The 17406-nt window shown below is 34.6% G+C and overlaps 1 protein-coding gene across 9 annotated transcripts in view; it reads right to left on the reverse strand.

Moving 5' to 3' along the window:
• Window positions 1-17406, reverse strand: part of TTC7B (tetratricopeptide repeat domain 7B) — a 116149-nt gene that overhangs the window by 48105 nt on the left and 50638 nt on the right. For all 9 annotated transcript variants that reach the window (XM_058162548.1, XM_058162540.1, XM_058162542.1 and 6 more), the window contains 8 exons: window positions 12522-12605; window positions 10860-10964; window positions 8383-8500; window positions 8217-8274; window positions 6194-6266; window positions 5201-5361; window positions 4679-4795; window positions 1818-1915 (listed from right to left, as the gene is read on the reverse strand). In XM_058162548.1, coding sequence (XP_058018531.1) covers window positions 1818-1915; window positions 4679-4795; window positions 5201-5361; window positions 6194-6266; window positions 8217-8274; window positions 8383-8500; window positions 10860-10964; window positions 12522-12605 — 814 coding nt within the window. The remainder of the gene's footprint in view (window positions 1-1817; window positions 1916-4678; window positions 4796-5200; window positions 5362-6193; window positions 6267-8216; window positions 8275-8382; window positions 8501-10859; window positions 10965-12521; window positions 12606-17406) is intronic.

A 17406-nucleotide genomic window follows, 5' to 3' on the forward strand; every position in this document is an offset into this window, starting at 1 on the left:
GCCCACATAGTAGGGGGCTGAGTATTGCTACCGTCTGGAATCGATCATGGAAAAAGGAGGTGAAACAGCATAAAAATGCTATCTACTGCCAATCTTCTGTGCCCTGCATCTCGGATGCTTAGTGTTGTGCTTTTACGAACAACTGCAGTAAGGTGATTATAATTTGTGAATTTTTTTTGTCAGCTTCTCTAAGGTAAAATGGGTGCCAATAAATGTGAGAGATGAGAGAGAGAGAAAGAGAGAGATGGGGGGAGGGTATGTATCTATATATGTGAACACGTATATGTATTCAAAGAAATGCAGAAAGTAATTTTATTTTTGAAATCTAAGGATTCCTCCTATATTCCATATAATATTACTATTTCAGTCATTTATATTTATGTGGGTAGAAAGCTGTGGTCAAATCTAAATTTTTTTGCCACCGATTCTGTGGGCCTGGCTTGGCGGGCATGACTTGGTGGTCATGTGACTGGGTGGGCATGGTCAACATGACATCATTCACATCTCTCTTTCTTTCTTCTCTCTCTCTGTCCCTTCCTCTTTCTTTCTTTCTTCTCTCTCTCCCTCACACCCCTGGTCTGAGCAGCAGCTGCTGCAGGAGAAGGAAGAAAGTGCTCCGGGAAGGCAGGCGGCTCGGCCTGGAAGCAGCGCGTCCCCCGTCATGGGCTGGATGCAGGCAGCGGGACCCGAGGCAGAGGGGAAGGCAAGTGGGCAGCAGTCACCCAAAGGCCCCACTGAAGCTGAGCGCACCAGGCCCAAAGGGCAAGCGAGCCTCGCCATGTTCCCCCGAGGCGGCTCTTCAGCCAAGCGCAGAGGGTCTTCCTGGCCTTTGCTGGGCACTTTCCTCCCCCTCCCGCTCCCTCCAATTGCTTCTGAAAGATGCGAGAGGAATTTTGGGCAAAGGTAGCAGCCACTTGGAGGTTAGGGCTAGCTGGACACCAACCTCGGAAGGCAAGCAGGCATGGGGGACCGCCGGGAAAGCAGCATGGAAGGCAGGCAAGCATGGCAGGGCTGCGGGGAATGGAGTAGGGTCCCTTCCCCACAGCCCTGCCATGCTTGCCAGCCTTCCATATGGCCTTCTGCTTGCCTGCCTTCACAAGCTGGCCATTGGGATGCTGGGAAAGCCGTGTGGAAGGCAGGCAAGCATGGCAGGACTGTGGGCAGTGGACTGGTTTGGGGGCGTGGCCAGCCAGTGGTTGCTACCAGTTCGGTGAACCAGCCCCTATCTCCATGACCAGTCCGAACCAGTAGCATTTCACCCCTGGTAGAAAGATTACTTCCTAAACCTATGGCAAATAAATTATTACATTATTACATTGAAAGAACAAGTTCTTATGGGTATTTTGCTAGCCAAACATGAACAATATGAAAAATAAAATCTTCAAAGAACTGCTAGAACAAATAATGTAGGATACATAGGGTTAAAGTTATTAAAAGAATGGAACTTGGAAGTGTGATCCTACCAAAATCCCTATCTGAAACGCAGAAACAGTTACACTGGATTTGGCCAAGCATTTAATAACAACAGTATTTCAGTTATCATCCTACCAAGCCTTTGCTTGGTAGATTCTGAAATTAAATGACTTCATAGCAACAACAATTTTGCTTCAAAATGAAATTTATCATCCAGATTACCTAGAGAGATTTAAGTAGAGATTTAAAAATGAAGAACAAGTAAATGGATTTTTTCTTCTAAGAATATATGTAAAAAACTGAAAATTTACTATGTAACTGTTTACATCCTACCTTGCAAAGATATGTAATAGAAAACACATAATTGTCTCTGACACTTTGATGACAACAGAATGAATATTCACCTGTTTCAGGATCACTGAAATCTGGCAAAGTGATTGTATTGAGCTGTCGCCTGTCAGCAATGGCTCTGTCCAATAAACTGCTGCCACGTCCAGAATCACTGTAGGAAATAATGCAATATATTAATACTTTAAATCACTACAAGAGAATAGTGAGATCTATACATCATGCTTTTGTGTATGTGTATTATATTCTGTGTGTGTTTGTGTGTGTGTGTGTGTGTGTGTGTGTGTGTGTGTGTGTAAATATACTCTTTGAAAGCATTTGAAACCAACATTGTCTTTTACATATTCACCTTTCCATTTCTGAGACTTCTGAAGTAGTAGAAATTCAGCTGTTATAAAATGTGTTGTTTTTATTTGACTGTTAACAACCACACTCTTTCTAACACACATTTTTCTATAGGAAAGCAAGGCTATTTAGTGCTGCAATTGCAGCAACAATGCTATTGACAAATGAAAAACTCTAAAACAGTAGGAAGAAATTCTGGTTTCTTCGTGCCTGCTTTAAACTGCAAAAGGACATCTTGATTTTTCATCCTGGCAATTTCCCCTTAGTGAAACTTCTACATCCATTTTCAACTAACACCTTCTATGCACAGAATAAAAATACTTCCTTTCTTTGTTCAGCTGCTATAAAAGAGGTATAAAACATTCTGCAAGACACTGAAGTAGGGTTGTGGGACATCTAATTCCATGTGCAACGAATGATGCAATTACAATAATCCACAGGAAACAGAAGGGAAACCTTTCTTGGTCCATTTCATCAAGTAATAAGTATTTTATTAATCAGCACACATTTCCTAGAAACTGCTGCATTAGTCAGCTCCTTGTTACATGTACCCAATATTAATAATGAAAATAATGAAGCTAATAGTTAGTTATCGCTTTTGGATACTTGGCTGCATGGTGCAGAGAGATCTGCTTGCCTTATTCCTTCTAATTTGATACTCCTTACATGAATGGTAGGAAGGAAGAGATATTATTAGCCAGAAACATATGCTAGACCCGTTTCAAATACAGTCCATTCTGAATATGTATACCTAGTATATAAAATCATTACAATAAAGTTAAGAAGGCTGCTGCTATATTAATAATTTTTATTGTCTAATGGCATCCACAACTGACTCCCTAAGGTAGAAAAGAGAGTTTGTTCTGAGCAGATCTTTTTCATATCTACAGTATGTCCCTCTAAAAAGGGTAGCTCAGTTATCCTTAATAACAACTTAGCTGCTCTAGTGCACAAAGCATGTAGTAAATGATATTGACTTGGTTTTCTATTTTTAAAACATGAGTGATGATCCATTAATGAGGAAGCCTTTTATTATGTAATGCATGTTTTATGGGACTGTCATGTCGATCTATTTACAAATTTCAACTCAAAAGATTATCTGCTTATAGATGGAGAGTATAATCCATCTGTTGGATGAACGGGGCCATATATTTTTATCTTTCCAATGTTGCAATATCAGTCTTTTGGATATAGTAAGGGCATAAATAATCCAGTTACGTTGTCCAGTTGTCACATTCCATGTAACAAGTATGTAATTCAAGAGAATAATATCCTTTAAAAAAATTATTTTTTGTCACAGTCATAATCCACTACTTTCTCCCAAATTAAGTATAGAACATGGTGAAAACATGTGTTTTAACAAAATATTATCTTTATTATAGGTCCAATAGAATGCTGCCTTGGACAGACCTTTTACATTCAAATATAGATGACTCCAATAAATTCTAAGATATTATCTTTTGTTGTGCAAGTTGAAGTTTAAGGTCAATTGACAGTCTTGGTATAGAAATTAAGTCACTTTCCCATTGTCTAGACAAGGTAGGAGCATCTAATTCTTTATTCCACTCATTTCTTAGTATCTGTAAAATTCTATACTCCCATATAAATTCCCCTCACTAATGATATGTTTTTTTTTCATGATGATGTATTTCTATTAAGTTCAGGATGCAGTATTTCATTGAAATCTATTACCACCTTTATCATAAATACTCCCATTCAAATATTTAAAAGTTTCTCAAAACGTAATAGGACAATTTAAATGAGGTGCATAGGCATTAACCATGCCTATTGCAATCCCTTCAATTAATACAAATGACTCTATTCTGCAAGAGTCACTAAAACTCTCTTTTCATTGCCAGAAGTTCCTCAGTAAAGCAACAGCATACAGTAGGGCTCTAATCTATAGCCTGATCCATCTCTGAATCCTAGAGATTCATAAAAGCTTCAGCCGAGCTGCCTATCAATTGCCAATAAAATCTGAGAAGCAGCCAGGAATCCCTCTGAATCCATCAATCTTTACGACTTTAATGTACTGAGTAATCTCTGTAATTGCACTGAGCTTCCAATATTGTTACCTTGATGGGCAGTTATAGTGCATAGGAAATATACTTATACCTGCATATAAATTTGCTGTATCTTAATCTAATATTCCCCAATAGGGTGTCCTAAATGTGTTGGAATTATAATTCCCATAATTTCTAGCCAGTAAGATGAAGAAGGCCAAAATCTCTCTTAATTTTTTAATTTACTTTATAAATATTCTAATAATACCTACCTTCATCACTTAAAACAAAATATTTTGTAAATTAAACATTAATTTACAAAAATAGTTTTATATTTTAAAATACAAATCTAGCTCAATGATTCAGATTTTTCCAATTAAAATGAAGAAAACAATCCTAAACCACTCATATGTACCATATGTTAAAATAAAATCAATATTGAAAAAGCTATTTGCAAAATAAGAATAGAACATCTCAATAATATATTATATTTTATAATTTTTAAAATTATGTCTTATTTTGTTCATCAGATGATCCATAATTCACATTACTGAATCCAAAATTCTTACCTGGGATTAGTAAGATTGTAACAAGATTTCCAGATCTGCAACATATGTTTACAAGTAAGAAGTGCCTCATCAGGGCCCCTGCAGAGTGATTCCAATTTGACTTTGGAAAACAATAATCTAAAGAAAACAAATGTTAACACTTCTTTATACTTATACACAGTTCCATTATTTTGTACTTCCAATGGAAATAATACTGTTTTAAAATAAATTCATAAAAAGACAGAACAGGGAGAAATAGAATTGCATTTATTTTTATTATAAAAATAAAATTGCATTTAGACATTTGTTTCAATATGTCTAAATAATATATAATGTAATATGTAGAAAGACAGCTGCGTGGTATCTACAGAACAAAGAAGAAGCTGGGAAGCAGAAAATCACATTCTTACTCATCAAGAGTGAAAATTATAGGATACCATCTGGAAAAGTGAAAAACGAATTTACAACCTCTCACAACATCACAGCTGGATTAGTTCAATGTCATGTTGAGCATGTGTAGATGCAGCAATAGTTATTACTCACATGAAATTTTCTGGGTATTCACTCAAGGCCATGTCAATGATATTCAGAGCATCATGGTAGTGTTTCTGAGCTGACAGCAAGAGGGCAAGGAGATGTAAAGAATTAGCATCATCACCTTGAAGCTGCAGAGCCTGACGAACGTAACCCAAAGCTTCTGGTATCTAGTTAAAATAAAAACTGAAAGGAATTATTACCACAACACGTATTTATAGAATAATTCTATTACCCATATGGATAACAACAACAGCAAGAAGGAATGGAAAGTAGTCCTATAAATACATGTTTACACATGTAACTTTGGGAGGAAACATTTCACTAGAGTTTACTTACAGATGTTAATGATTTTGTTATCCATTAAGCTATAAGAAGTATGTGCCCAGTCTTGCTAAAATCAGCTTTTTAAAATAGGCTTTCCCTTAGCATTGTAAATTCAAGGTAGATCAGTATTACTTAAATACATGAAATGTACCTGTTTCAGGTTTCAAAATTCTGCAATTTAATTTTTAAAAAATCTTTCATTGTTTATTTCCTCAGAATGCATTTGGCATGGGCCCTTCTCATATTCTAGTAGTATTCAAAAAGAAAATAGTCTTAACAAAGACAAAGCAACATCCAAATGTCATGATTTTGGGATAGGGGCGTTAAAGGTAGAAGAAAAAGATGCACTGATTGAAGACGTTGTACTTTTGAATTGCTAGTCTTTACTAGAAAATGAATTATTTTATGTAATATATACAAATAAAATACAAATCTTGAAAATTGAATCCTATATGCCATATAGTGTTATTTTTCTACCCTGACAGTGAATCAGCAAGAAGGAATGTAGGCATACAAAAGTGATCAATAAAATATTTCTGATATTTTGTACAGCAATTTTGAAATGTATAAATAATTTCATTTGGAAATAGGAACACAGTGGATTAAAAGCACTTCAATTAACAATTGTATTTACTGCCAATCAATGTTAACAATGTTACTGATTTTTAAACCTACCTGTCGAGAAATAGCAAACTGTAAAGCTAAATAAAAGGCTGCCAGATGATCAGTTGGAGACAAAGTATGTGCCCTGAAAATAATTAAAATATATTAGATTTATTGGTATTACATTTATCTAGATCATTTGTATTGCATCCTGGAAAACTGTCTTCAGTTGTAATGTGACATTGGATGGATTTTCAATGTTTACTTCCATTCTTCCTTTATTGATAGCTTAACACACTAGCAGTTAGTTGTTTCTGACACCCAGGCAATTGTACTTCTAATTAAATTAGTCCTCCTTCCCTCTCTTCCTGTCAACTGTTATTTTTTTACCTATTTTCCCTGGTTATTTCAAGATGACTCTTCCAGTTGAGTGACTATGAGCTAGTCACTCCCTCTCAGACTAATCTACTTCACAGGGTTGTTGTGGGGGAAAAAAGGAGGAAGAAGGTATGCTAGATATGTTTGTCGCCTTGAGTTATTTGTAAAAATAAAAGGCGGGATACAAACAAACAAGGGTCTAACATTTTCCAGTGTCAGAGGGATTCTTATGTTTTATAATTAAGTAATAAAGTGTGCTTTAATATTTTGTTCAGATTTTTAAAAGTGAATTAAAAATCTGATAAACAGACTGCTCACAGAATTAATATCATAATACAGAGATTTTCTTTTATAGATTACTGTTTCAGAAATCTAACTTAATCTAGCAATGAAAGAAGGGTGATTACCATCTGGCAGCTACCCAGCATTATGTCATCATCCAGTTTAAAATCTCAGAAATAATCCAGATTAAATATTACTTGCATAAATGGTTACTGACAACTATGTCAGATGACTGCAACAATATATTTATAAGAAGATGGGCATACATGACACAGCCTGTACTGATACAAGTTCATGATTTTCTCCTAACCTCTTTACTTTGGTAAAGACAAAATAAAAAATTAATCATAAGGAATTCTGTATATTGGAATTAATTATATAAGAACATTACTAATATAATGTTCTTATATAATTAATTCTATAATGCAATGAGCTAATACCTGCTCTCCCTCAGAGTTCTTATAACAAAAATAATATGTACTGATATTCATCACCACTGTGTTTGTGTTTATGTGGGTGTGTTACCTCCCATCAAGCAAGCCAAACTGTGCATACAGTTAATGACTACCGCATTTGCTTAACAACTGTGGCAAAAGAGTGTGATTCACTTACTTAGCAATAGAAAGTCTGTCCCAATTGTGATTTAAAGTCAAGGATTAGCTAAATCTCAGTCCCAATTGCCATTGTAATCTGAAGACTACCGATAACGGATACTGAGTTTAAATGGAAAGAATAGTGGAACCAAGCCTACATCTTACAAGTAATTATCCCCTCTCCTACTATTCACTTCCAATAGACTGACATGTTGCAGACAGTCACCTTTTAAAACTTTGTCTGGAATATCTAGGAAACATGAAAGAAAAACTTTTGTTGAATAAGTCTCTTCTTAATATCTTAAGAAACGTATTTAAGATTCTTAATGTTGATTAAAATGGGATATTGTGCATCTTGCAAATAACTGATATCCCCATTAGGAATACATTTTTAACTGTTTATAGCTAAAAACATTTACCTGATTCTAATTTTTAACAGAATAATCACATTTTTGTTCAACTGAAATATTACAATTTTAACTAATATTATTACTAATAATGGTAAGAATAAAAGCATATATTCTACTAATTCTCCACTGTATTGCTCTGGAGCTATGTTTTATTAAAAAAAAAATCTGATACAAGAGTTGTTCTTTAAACAAAGGTTGAGCAAATGTTATTTTCTATTAGCTGATAACAAAAATATTTTTAATGAAATAAGAGGTAATCTGTTGGAATCAGATTGGATTTGCCAGCTCTACTTGATGAATCAAATGCTAATACAATATGCTCTCTACTCCCAGAGATTAATCTATATTATATAATCGTTTATAAACATATTCTTTTCAAAAAATACGGTTTTCATTATCTACAGCTTAGCAAAAAGTTTACCATCCACTAACCTTTGAAATGCTAGAAGAGCCTTTCGCTGCAGGACCTCTTGCATTCCTCTCAAAGAAGCTAAAGACATAATTCATTAGTGATACTTAAATGGGCATTTAATTAGTGATATTTAATTATAAAACCAATTTTAATAATCTCATAAATAGATACGTGAAATTTACTTACCATCTGTAGCTTGTAAGCTGTAGGTCAATCCTAGGGCTAAAAAACCTTTGGCTTTGAATTCTGATGTTTTGTCCCCCACATCAACTACCATTCTGGCAAATCTTTCTGCCTCTTCTAACTAAAAACAGATTTTCACAGGATAAATGGCAGAATTCACCAATTCAGAATTCACTGTTTAAATCAGGTTGACCAATACTACTAGAATTCAAATTATTCTAATTTAAAATCAAGACCCCGAAACCGTATCACAAGTGCCAAGCATCGGAAATTTTAAAGAGTATCGAAATAAACATGGGTATCAACACCATTTCCTTTCTTATACATGCAACATTTCACAAGTTGAAGAACAGATCAAGATGATGCCAAGGGGCTGGTTTAGCTCACGCTGGTAAAAGCCTGTTATTAAGAACACAGTAGCCTGCAATTACTGCAGGTTCGAGCCCGGCCCAAGGTTGACTCAGCCTTCCATCCTTTATAAGGTAGGTAAAATGAGGACCCAGATTGTTGGGGGGGCAATAAGTTGACTTTGTAAAAAATATACAAATAGAATGAGACTATTGCCTTATACACTGTAAGCCGCCCTGAGTCTTCGGAGAAGGGCGGGGTATAAATGTAAACAAACAAAAAAAAATGTGGGAACAATTTCAATGTTCCTACACATTTTTGGATGGCATCATCTCAGTATCCTACCATGAAGTCTTATAGAGAGAAAAAGTACTCAGATGGCTTAGAAGGTTCAAGTCAATCCCCACAAAAGAATGAACTAAATTAGTCGAAAAATCAGGAGTTCAAAAGACAATGAAGGGACTGGGTAAAAATTTGCCTGAGATACACATAGGATTCAAGTTATCCAAGTAAATAGTATGAATGAAATGTAGGGTTACCCATTACCAATTTTGTATGTAGGAAATCAATTAACTTTCTACGTGAACTTTGATGTGTCTGTTGACTGAATTCCTCCCAGTTTCAGTAAGCACTTGTTACCAATTTTTCTTGGCAGCAACTACTCCTAAGACCATTGTTCACAACCTAGATTTCCTATGTCTTTCAATTCATTGCTCTTCCACCTGATGGTCTCTGTACCTGTTAGGAATTAGGTTGAACTATCACTTCAGGGTTATGGAAACAGAACCCATAGATACTGCTTTCTTCCATAGAAGGAATGGAACCATTTTAACATTAATCCTTCAATGCACTAAATACAATGCAGTGATTGCTAACACAACTATCACATTTTTATTTTACATTTTGAATCCATGTATGGCAATTTCTCTGTTTTATATAATGCGCATATACGTTGTTCCTTCTTGATTCTCCCTTTGAGTAAGATTAATTTTATTTTCATAATTTTATATCAGCCACATTATGGTTTATGAGAAAGGTCCTTTGATTAATTAAATTTCACCTTTAAATTTAAAGTACAGCTCTAGTGATGGCAAAATTCATGAGTCAGCTGCAAGTTATAATAAATCATAGTACTTTCCATGATTATACCTGATTATAGTTAAATATTTTGTTTTAAGGTGATTTTATTGATATTTGTTAAATAGATTCTATTTTTTCTTCTTTTTAACTGTTTTTAAAATTTCCAGAATTGCTTATGTGAGATGGACTGTTATAGTAATCAAACAAACCAGACATGACACCCAGTATTAATTACCTATCTTGCAAGGCAGATATATCCTTACAAATATCTTTTCAAGGTTTGTAAGATCATGTATGCAGTGACAGGACATTTCAATATCCGTAAAAGATCAAATTAAAATCATTCCAGGATCTACAGGTGATCTTTAATCAGATGCTATAGTGGTATGGGTTCCAGAACTATAAATATTCTAAAATTTCAATGAATTGATAGACTTGTTCTTTGAAATAAAAAAAACAACATAATCCTATCCCATTAAAAGAAATAATTTTGGCACGCCAATCAAGGCATGATAATACAGGCAGCTATTATCGACTGACTAAGTAGAGGAACTAAAGTGTTACCTTTAAATCTAAGATAACAAATTGAATTAAAATAATGAATTCCAGGTTTTCTTTTCATAGCCAAGTTACTCACTTTCTGTTACTACACATATTATTACACACATGTATCACAAATACGCATTCTAAAAGGACTTCCAAAGATGCAGTATTTATAAGCCAGGTTAGAACTTTTTATGAAGTATGATTATAAAAGCATTTCCCAAACCTCATGGATGTGTGAACCATAATATTAATCATGTTTGAAACTGAGCCAGTGTTCTGAACATCGAACCAAGTGCCAAAATAGTCTGGAGCCTTAAGGTTTAAAATGTTTGTTAAAAAGCATATTCTTTCCAGCCTTACATGGTTTTGAAGATATAATACACTAAAACTAATGCACTTAGTAGAACAATGCAGAATTTTAAAAAAACCAAAACAAAGCAGGATATGTACATATGTCCTTAAATACTTAATTCTTCATTTTTCAGATGATTAACCAAAAAACTTACCCAATGAAGGGTTCCCATACATAATTTAGCAGCAAGAAGTGGAATGGTAGGATCATCTGGCTTCAACCGAATACATTCTTGTAAGACTTTCACAGCTCGAGCAGACTATATAAAAAGGGTGTTAGAAAATAAGACAGTGAGGAAGTAGCAAAATGTGCTATTTCAATTTGCAACTTTAAACCATTCTAAGATATAATAAAAAAGATGCAATGCATTTTAATCAAGAAGGAATTGGTTTGATTTTGATTGCTGTCCAGTAGCTACTAATTAGCTTTGAATTTTTAGACAAAGTAGCTTATAAAAATGCCAAGAGTTTAGACTTATTCTAATGAAAATTTTAAAAATGTTTGGGAAGTAAATGAAAAAGGTTAAATAAGGATTCTCTTATATAGTAAAAAAATGATAAAATGATCTGGCATGGAACTGAAGGAATGATGATAGGAGAAATTTATAGAGATATGTCAAAGAGTAGAACTGAAGTGAATGCTGTAAAAGTTAGTGTCAATGAAAGCTGATGAAAAGCAAACTACAAATGATGTGAAAAGATTGAAACATTTTAAGGAAGCAATTGTAGTTAGTGTAACTTGAGAAACAGTAAAGTACAAATGTGATTAATGTGAACATAAGCATGAGGCCTGTATTTATGTCTGATAATTGGGAAAAAAGTTGTTCCCTTATACCAGGGAGCAAGAGTTGCAAAATTATAGAGGGGAAAGGTGCATCTACTACTGTGTTTGACAAAATACTAAATGAAAGGGCTTGAGAGATAATGATATACAAAATTTGTGATGTGCAGGGAAGCTTTGGATAGGCAGGGAGAATGATTGCCTGAGCAACATTTTTGCTCTTCAGTAGCCATCAAGATACATATGAATTATGAAAAAGTATATTATGTTCATTTAGAAAAAGCTTATGATAATTGAATTATGGACTACTTTATACACATATGAAGTTGCAGGTTGGCTGTTGAATGTGGTAAGAACAGCATATCATACAACAAAGCATGTATGAGAATAAATGCAATGTTTAACAAATACCCCAACATTGAGTAAGGCATAAGACGACTAATCAGATATCATCTTGATTTTTAATACTGGGTTAAGCTGACAATCCAAATGATTTGCAGTGAATGTTAGACTATATGATGCAGTGAGGAGTATAGATCTAAATACTAATATACAGATCAAGAAGTTTGTTTCTGAGAAGAGAAATGGAATGAATGATTGCAATTTATACATATGTGGCAAAAAATTGCAGTGAGTGGTATCTTGGTATATAGAATGTTTATTAAACATGGAGAAATGTATGGAGAATGTTTTACAATGGCCAGATGTGCTTCACAGATTAAATGTAAAGATGTAAAGCACCCTTTCTGAGCCACTGGTCATAATTTGAGGACAACCTGTATGTAGGAGCAATGAAACACAATATTTCAAAGAAGAAAAAGAAACACAAAGAAATTTGTGCTATACCTACTTTGCTACTCTAACCAGTAGATGTCTACAGTTTGTTGGCTCAAATTATAAACAGAGCTAGCGCTGCCATTCTGTACACAGTTATGAAAATGAAGGCTTATATAACACAAAAAGTGTATGCAGGATTATAGCCTACTTTGTTGCCATTAGCAGCCAGTAATAAAACAAAATTTGCAAAGAAGCTTACTTTTCCTGCTGCCATTAATGAAAGTGCAAATTGATACCAAAGATGGAATTCTTCAAAGGCAAATTTCATAGCCCGTTCCAAACACTGCAATAAAATTGAGAATACAAATCATTATTAGGTATAAATTATTTAAACTAACACTACTCATATTTCTACACTGACTATATTAGCTGGTAATTACACTTACTGGCAAACAAAACAATGCTTGCAAGGTACTGTACTTTTGTTACAGAATATAAATATCATGCCAGGGTGCATGATGCAAATGACTGAAGACTTTGTTGTTGTATGCAAGTAAGAATGAAAGCCTGGGTTATTTTATGTGAATGTAATGCAAGCAATAGAGAGGAGAGCAGGGATATACTATAAAACTCATCTTTTGTCTTTAGGAAGTTTGTTCAACTTTTTGACTCCATTTTCTCTGTCCATGTCTTTCTCTCAATTCATAAAATACTATTTAAGTTACTTTATAGAGGAATTTCATGCTGAAATTAACAACAAGAAAGGAAGATTCTCAAAAAACTTTAAATTAAAAAGTGAATTCCTTTTAGCTCAGCTTTAAATGTCCTAACAAACTAAACTTCTGAATCAACAGCTAACAGGGAGGCAATATATGAACCTGTTCTATGGAACCCATGAAAACAGTTAACATAAAGGAAATGTTCATGAAATACATATTAAAAAGGGAGTTTCAATGCAAATGTCAGGTCACAAAGGTAAGAAAGTGAGAAATGAGGTCATCTTCCCAACACAAATTTGTACAAAATAAAGCAGGGAATGATAACAAACACAATGATTCCCTAACAAGCACCTCAAACATTTTGACTGGATTCTTCTTCTTCTTGTGCCATATCCATCATCAGATGCTGGTGATCATGTTGGCGATCCTATTTTTAGCAACAGCCACACGAAAAAGTGCTGCTGAACCACTTCCAAACCAATCCCTTAGATTTTGAAGCCATGATGTTCTTCTGCCTCGACCTCATTTGCTTTCAATCTTTCCCTTGAGGATTAAGTGAAGTATGCCATATTTTTCCCAGTGTTGTATAACTTGTCCAAAATATTCTAACTTTCATTTTTTAATGGTTTTGATTATTTCCCTTGGCTTTCCCAGGTGGCTTATAACCTCCTCATTTCGGATTTTGTCAACCCAGCTTATACATAACAGCCGTCTGTAAATCCAGATTTCAAATGCTTCTAGTCTCTTCAAGTTGCTTTCTGTCAGAGATAGAGCAGGATAGAAAAGATGACAAAAAGATAGAAAAGATCTGACAAGCCTGAATTTCAATCTTAGGCTTATGTTGTGACTGCAGAAGACCTTTTTCATTTTGAAGAATGATGTTTGAGCTTTTTCTATCCTTGTCTTCTTCTATCCTTGTCACCTTACCACCTTCAGTGGTCATGTCCCAGCTTTCATGTAAATCGGAACCGAGGTACATTATCCTTTCAACTTTTTCTAGTGGTATTCTTTTTGAATTTATTGGTGGTAAATTAATGGGTTGTTTGCTGATGACCATGATCTTGGTTTTTGAGGTGTTAAGTTTCAAGCCGTATTTTTCAGATATTTCTGTGACCCTGTTGATGAGGAGTTGAAGTTCTTCATGGTAACTGGCAACCAGAACTGTATCATCAGCATATCTTAAATTGTTGATCCGAACACCATTTACTTTTAGGCTAGCATCGATGTTTTCCAGTGCTTCGTTTAAAAAAATGACTCAGAGTAGATATTAAACAACAGCGGAGACAGGATACAGCCCTGTCTGACCCCTCGTCATATTTCCACATCATCTGAGTATTTTCGGCCTAGTTTCACATTTGCTACCTGATGCCAATATAGATTCTTTATGATTTGGGTGTCTTTGTCGTCTAGTACCACTTGTTTCAGGATTTGATTGGTTAGAATTTTTAAATTCAATATTAGTTGACTTCCTCAAATTCCTGATTAATGCATTTGCAACATCTTCAGCAACTATTTTATGGTAACATATTGTGAGCCATCCAGAGTCAGTTGGAGCCAGGCAGTGCCTAAATTTAATTAAGGAAGCATCTAAATTTTATTTATGTACTCAATTATCTGTATTTCAGCAGGAAAGAAATTTACCATACAAATTGAATGGATTTAGTAATTTTAAAATTCATAAATAAGTTAAATTTCATCATGAGGGAAATAGAACTTGGAAGAGCAAGAAGGGCTCTTTCAAAGAAAGGGAAGCCATGAATAATGGAACGAATGGGAAGCAGAGAAGCATGGATCAGCTATCCAGGAAAAAAGTTATGAATCAAAAATGACTACTACAGTTATATTTTTCAGTTCCTTTTCAGAACTAATTCTGATGAAAATCCATAATGCTTACTTCCAGGGTAGGTACAGAATTTAGTTTCCAATTGGTAGCAGTAAAAGCAATAAAGAATTGATAGTTCTTAAAGAGAAATATATTTACTACATAGAGGCCCCATTACCCTTTCCAAAGACTTCTGACATGAGAGCATATTTCTCACAGTCCACACTCAAAATATTATGAACTCATGTAAAATAAGAGCCACATACAGAATGGTTGAATTGGTGCATTCCAGAAAAAAAATGCTGGGAATACTGGAATATTTTGTGACCAGCACACAGAGTTTCAGTGTCCACAGTATGCATGCTATTTTATAAAATTTAAAATTTAACTTTTAAAATTATTTCTACAGTTCCTTAATGCAATTGTATAGTTGTTTACTTTGAAATAAACCCCATTATATTCAGATTTTCCAGCTTTTATAAAGCTGCTCTCACAAAAATATTTTTTTTAAACATAGAGATCTTTATTAACCAAATAACACCCAGTTCTGCTTTTATCGTTAGAAAATGGGGGGGAACCTTCCCCTAAAGTACATAGCAATACAGGCACAACTAATCTTCCAGCTTCTGATGGTGAAGAGAAACCTTCAGTACAGGCAGTCCTTGATTTACAATTAAGCCCAAAGTTTCTGTTTACAAAGCAAGTTACTTGTTAAGTGAATTTTGCCCGATTTTACAACCTTTCTTGCCATAGTTTTGCCACAGTTAAGTGAATCACTACAGTTGTTGTTAAGTTAGCAATGCAGTTGTTAAATGAATCTGGCTTCCCCACTGACTTTGTCAGAAGGTTGCAGAAAGAGATCAGATGGTGCTAGAACACTGCAGCCTTCATAAATCCATTCCAGATGCCAAGCATTTGAATTTTGATCACATGACCATGGGGACACTGCAACAGTCGTAAGTGTGAAAAATGATCATAAATCACTTTTTTCAGTGCCGTTGTAACTTTGGACAGTCACTAAACAAATGGCTGTAAGTTGGGGACTACATGTACAGATACAGCAGAGAATACTTGTATGCTTTGGAAATGGTGGATTGACCCTCTGGGACCCTTTGAGTAGGGATCCATAAACTCCTCACAATTCTTACTTTACCTCCCCACATTCTGGGCAAAAGCCTATTTAATGCTGCATCAATCACTCTTCTCCATATATTTTTTTCCTAAAAAAATGAAGTAGTGTTTAAGGATATATAACCACATCCTATTTCGGAATATTCTGATTTGAGAGTAGGTATAGTGGCAAACTTCTATCCCACTTTTCTTCCTTTCTTTAAATGAAGCTCATAAGTCATGCCTGTGTTAAATTTAACATCCTCTGAGAATGAGAGTGATGATTCAATAAGAATGCAAAACTTTATTATGTACATCAACATTAAGAAATTATATGACAATTGAAAGTTGAAAGGAAAAAAGGAGAAGAAAAATAAGACTACATATCTCATCCAAAGAGGGGGGGGAGGGAGGGAGGGAGGGAATGCACTTATTCCAAAAAGTCTAGACTTGATCTGCAAATCAAATTTATGTTTTCCTTTAACTATTTCATGTCAATTCCTTTTGAGATGAGATTTTTATTCAATCATTCAAGCATGTTGATAAAAACATGATTTTATAATTTCTTTATGTTTAACTATTGTCCTTGTGAAATTCCCAGTGTCATTGTTAAAAAGTAACTCTTTAAAATAAAATAAATAAAATACTATATTTCAAGTAACAACCCCTTTAGCTATCACATAAATTACATTCAATCAAAGGGGAGTTAAGGCTCTAGGGAGGGATGGGAGTTTATGGATAGTTAGCGTATTCTAGCTTATGATTGTTAGATGTTATACCCTGTATTTTGCTCTGGGAAGTCCGGTGTGTGTGTGTGGGGGGATTGGGGGGAGGGGATGGGGGGAGGGAGGGGGAGGGGAGGCATTTGTGGAAATTTTCTGTAAAACTTTTTAATAAAAAAAAATAAATTACATTCAATCCTTTGCATTCTTATCATACTAAATTCTGTCAGGTTCTGTTTCTTATATCCATCAATATCAGCAAACATTCAACTGAACAAGTTCAATGGTACACTGAATTGATGAATTCTTTCTTTAATTTATTGTTCAACAGGAATATTGCCTAAGTCCAGAGTGGGCTCAGTTAGAATTTTGAAACCATGATATGAGCACCATCCCAAAATGTATTTATCTATCAAATTTCTAGCTTATAAGTAACTTTAGGCAGCATACAGAAATCAAATAAAACATAAAAAATAAAAATATAAAACAATAATCATTAAAAGTTAAAATACTATTGAAAATTAAAATATGTACAAATTACAAGGCACAGAGAAAGTAAATGTATCAGCCACAATAATGGAATCATCTTAGAATGATAACCAGTTCTCTGGGATCCCAAACCTGATGACATAATCAGATTTTCAGGGATTTCCAGAACACTAACAGAAATGGAGCTTACCTGACTTTGGGTAGGATACTATTTCATAAGGTTGGTGCCATGACAGAAAAGGCCCACCTCCTGGGACCCACCAAATGTAGGTCCCTAGCAGA

The sequence above is a fragment of the Ahaetulla prasina genome, chromosome 1, assembly GCF_028640845.1.
Source record: "Ahaetulla prasina isolate Xishuangbanna chromosome 1, ASM2864084v1, whole genome shotgun sequence".
NCBI lineage: Eukaryota > Metazoa > Chordata > Lepidosauria > Squamata > Colubridae > Ahaetulla > Ahaetulla prasina.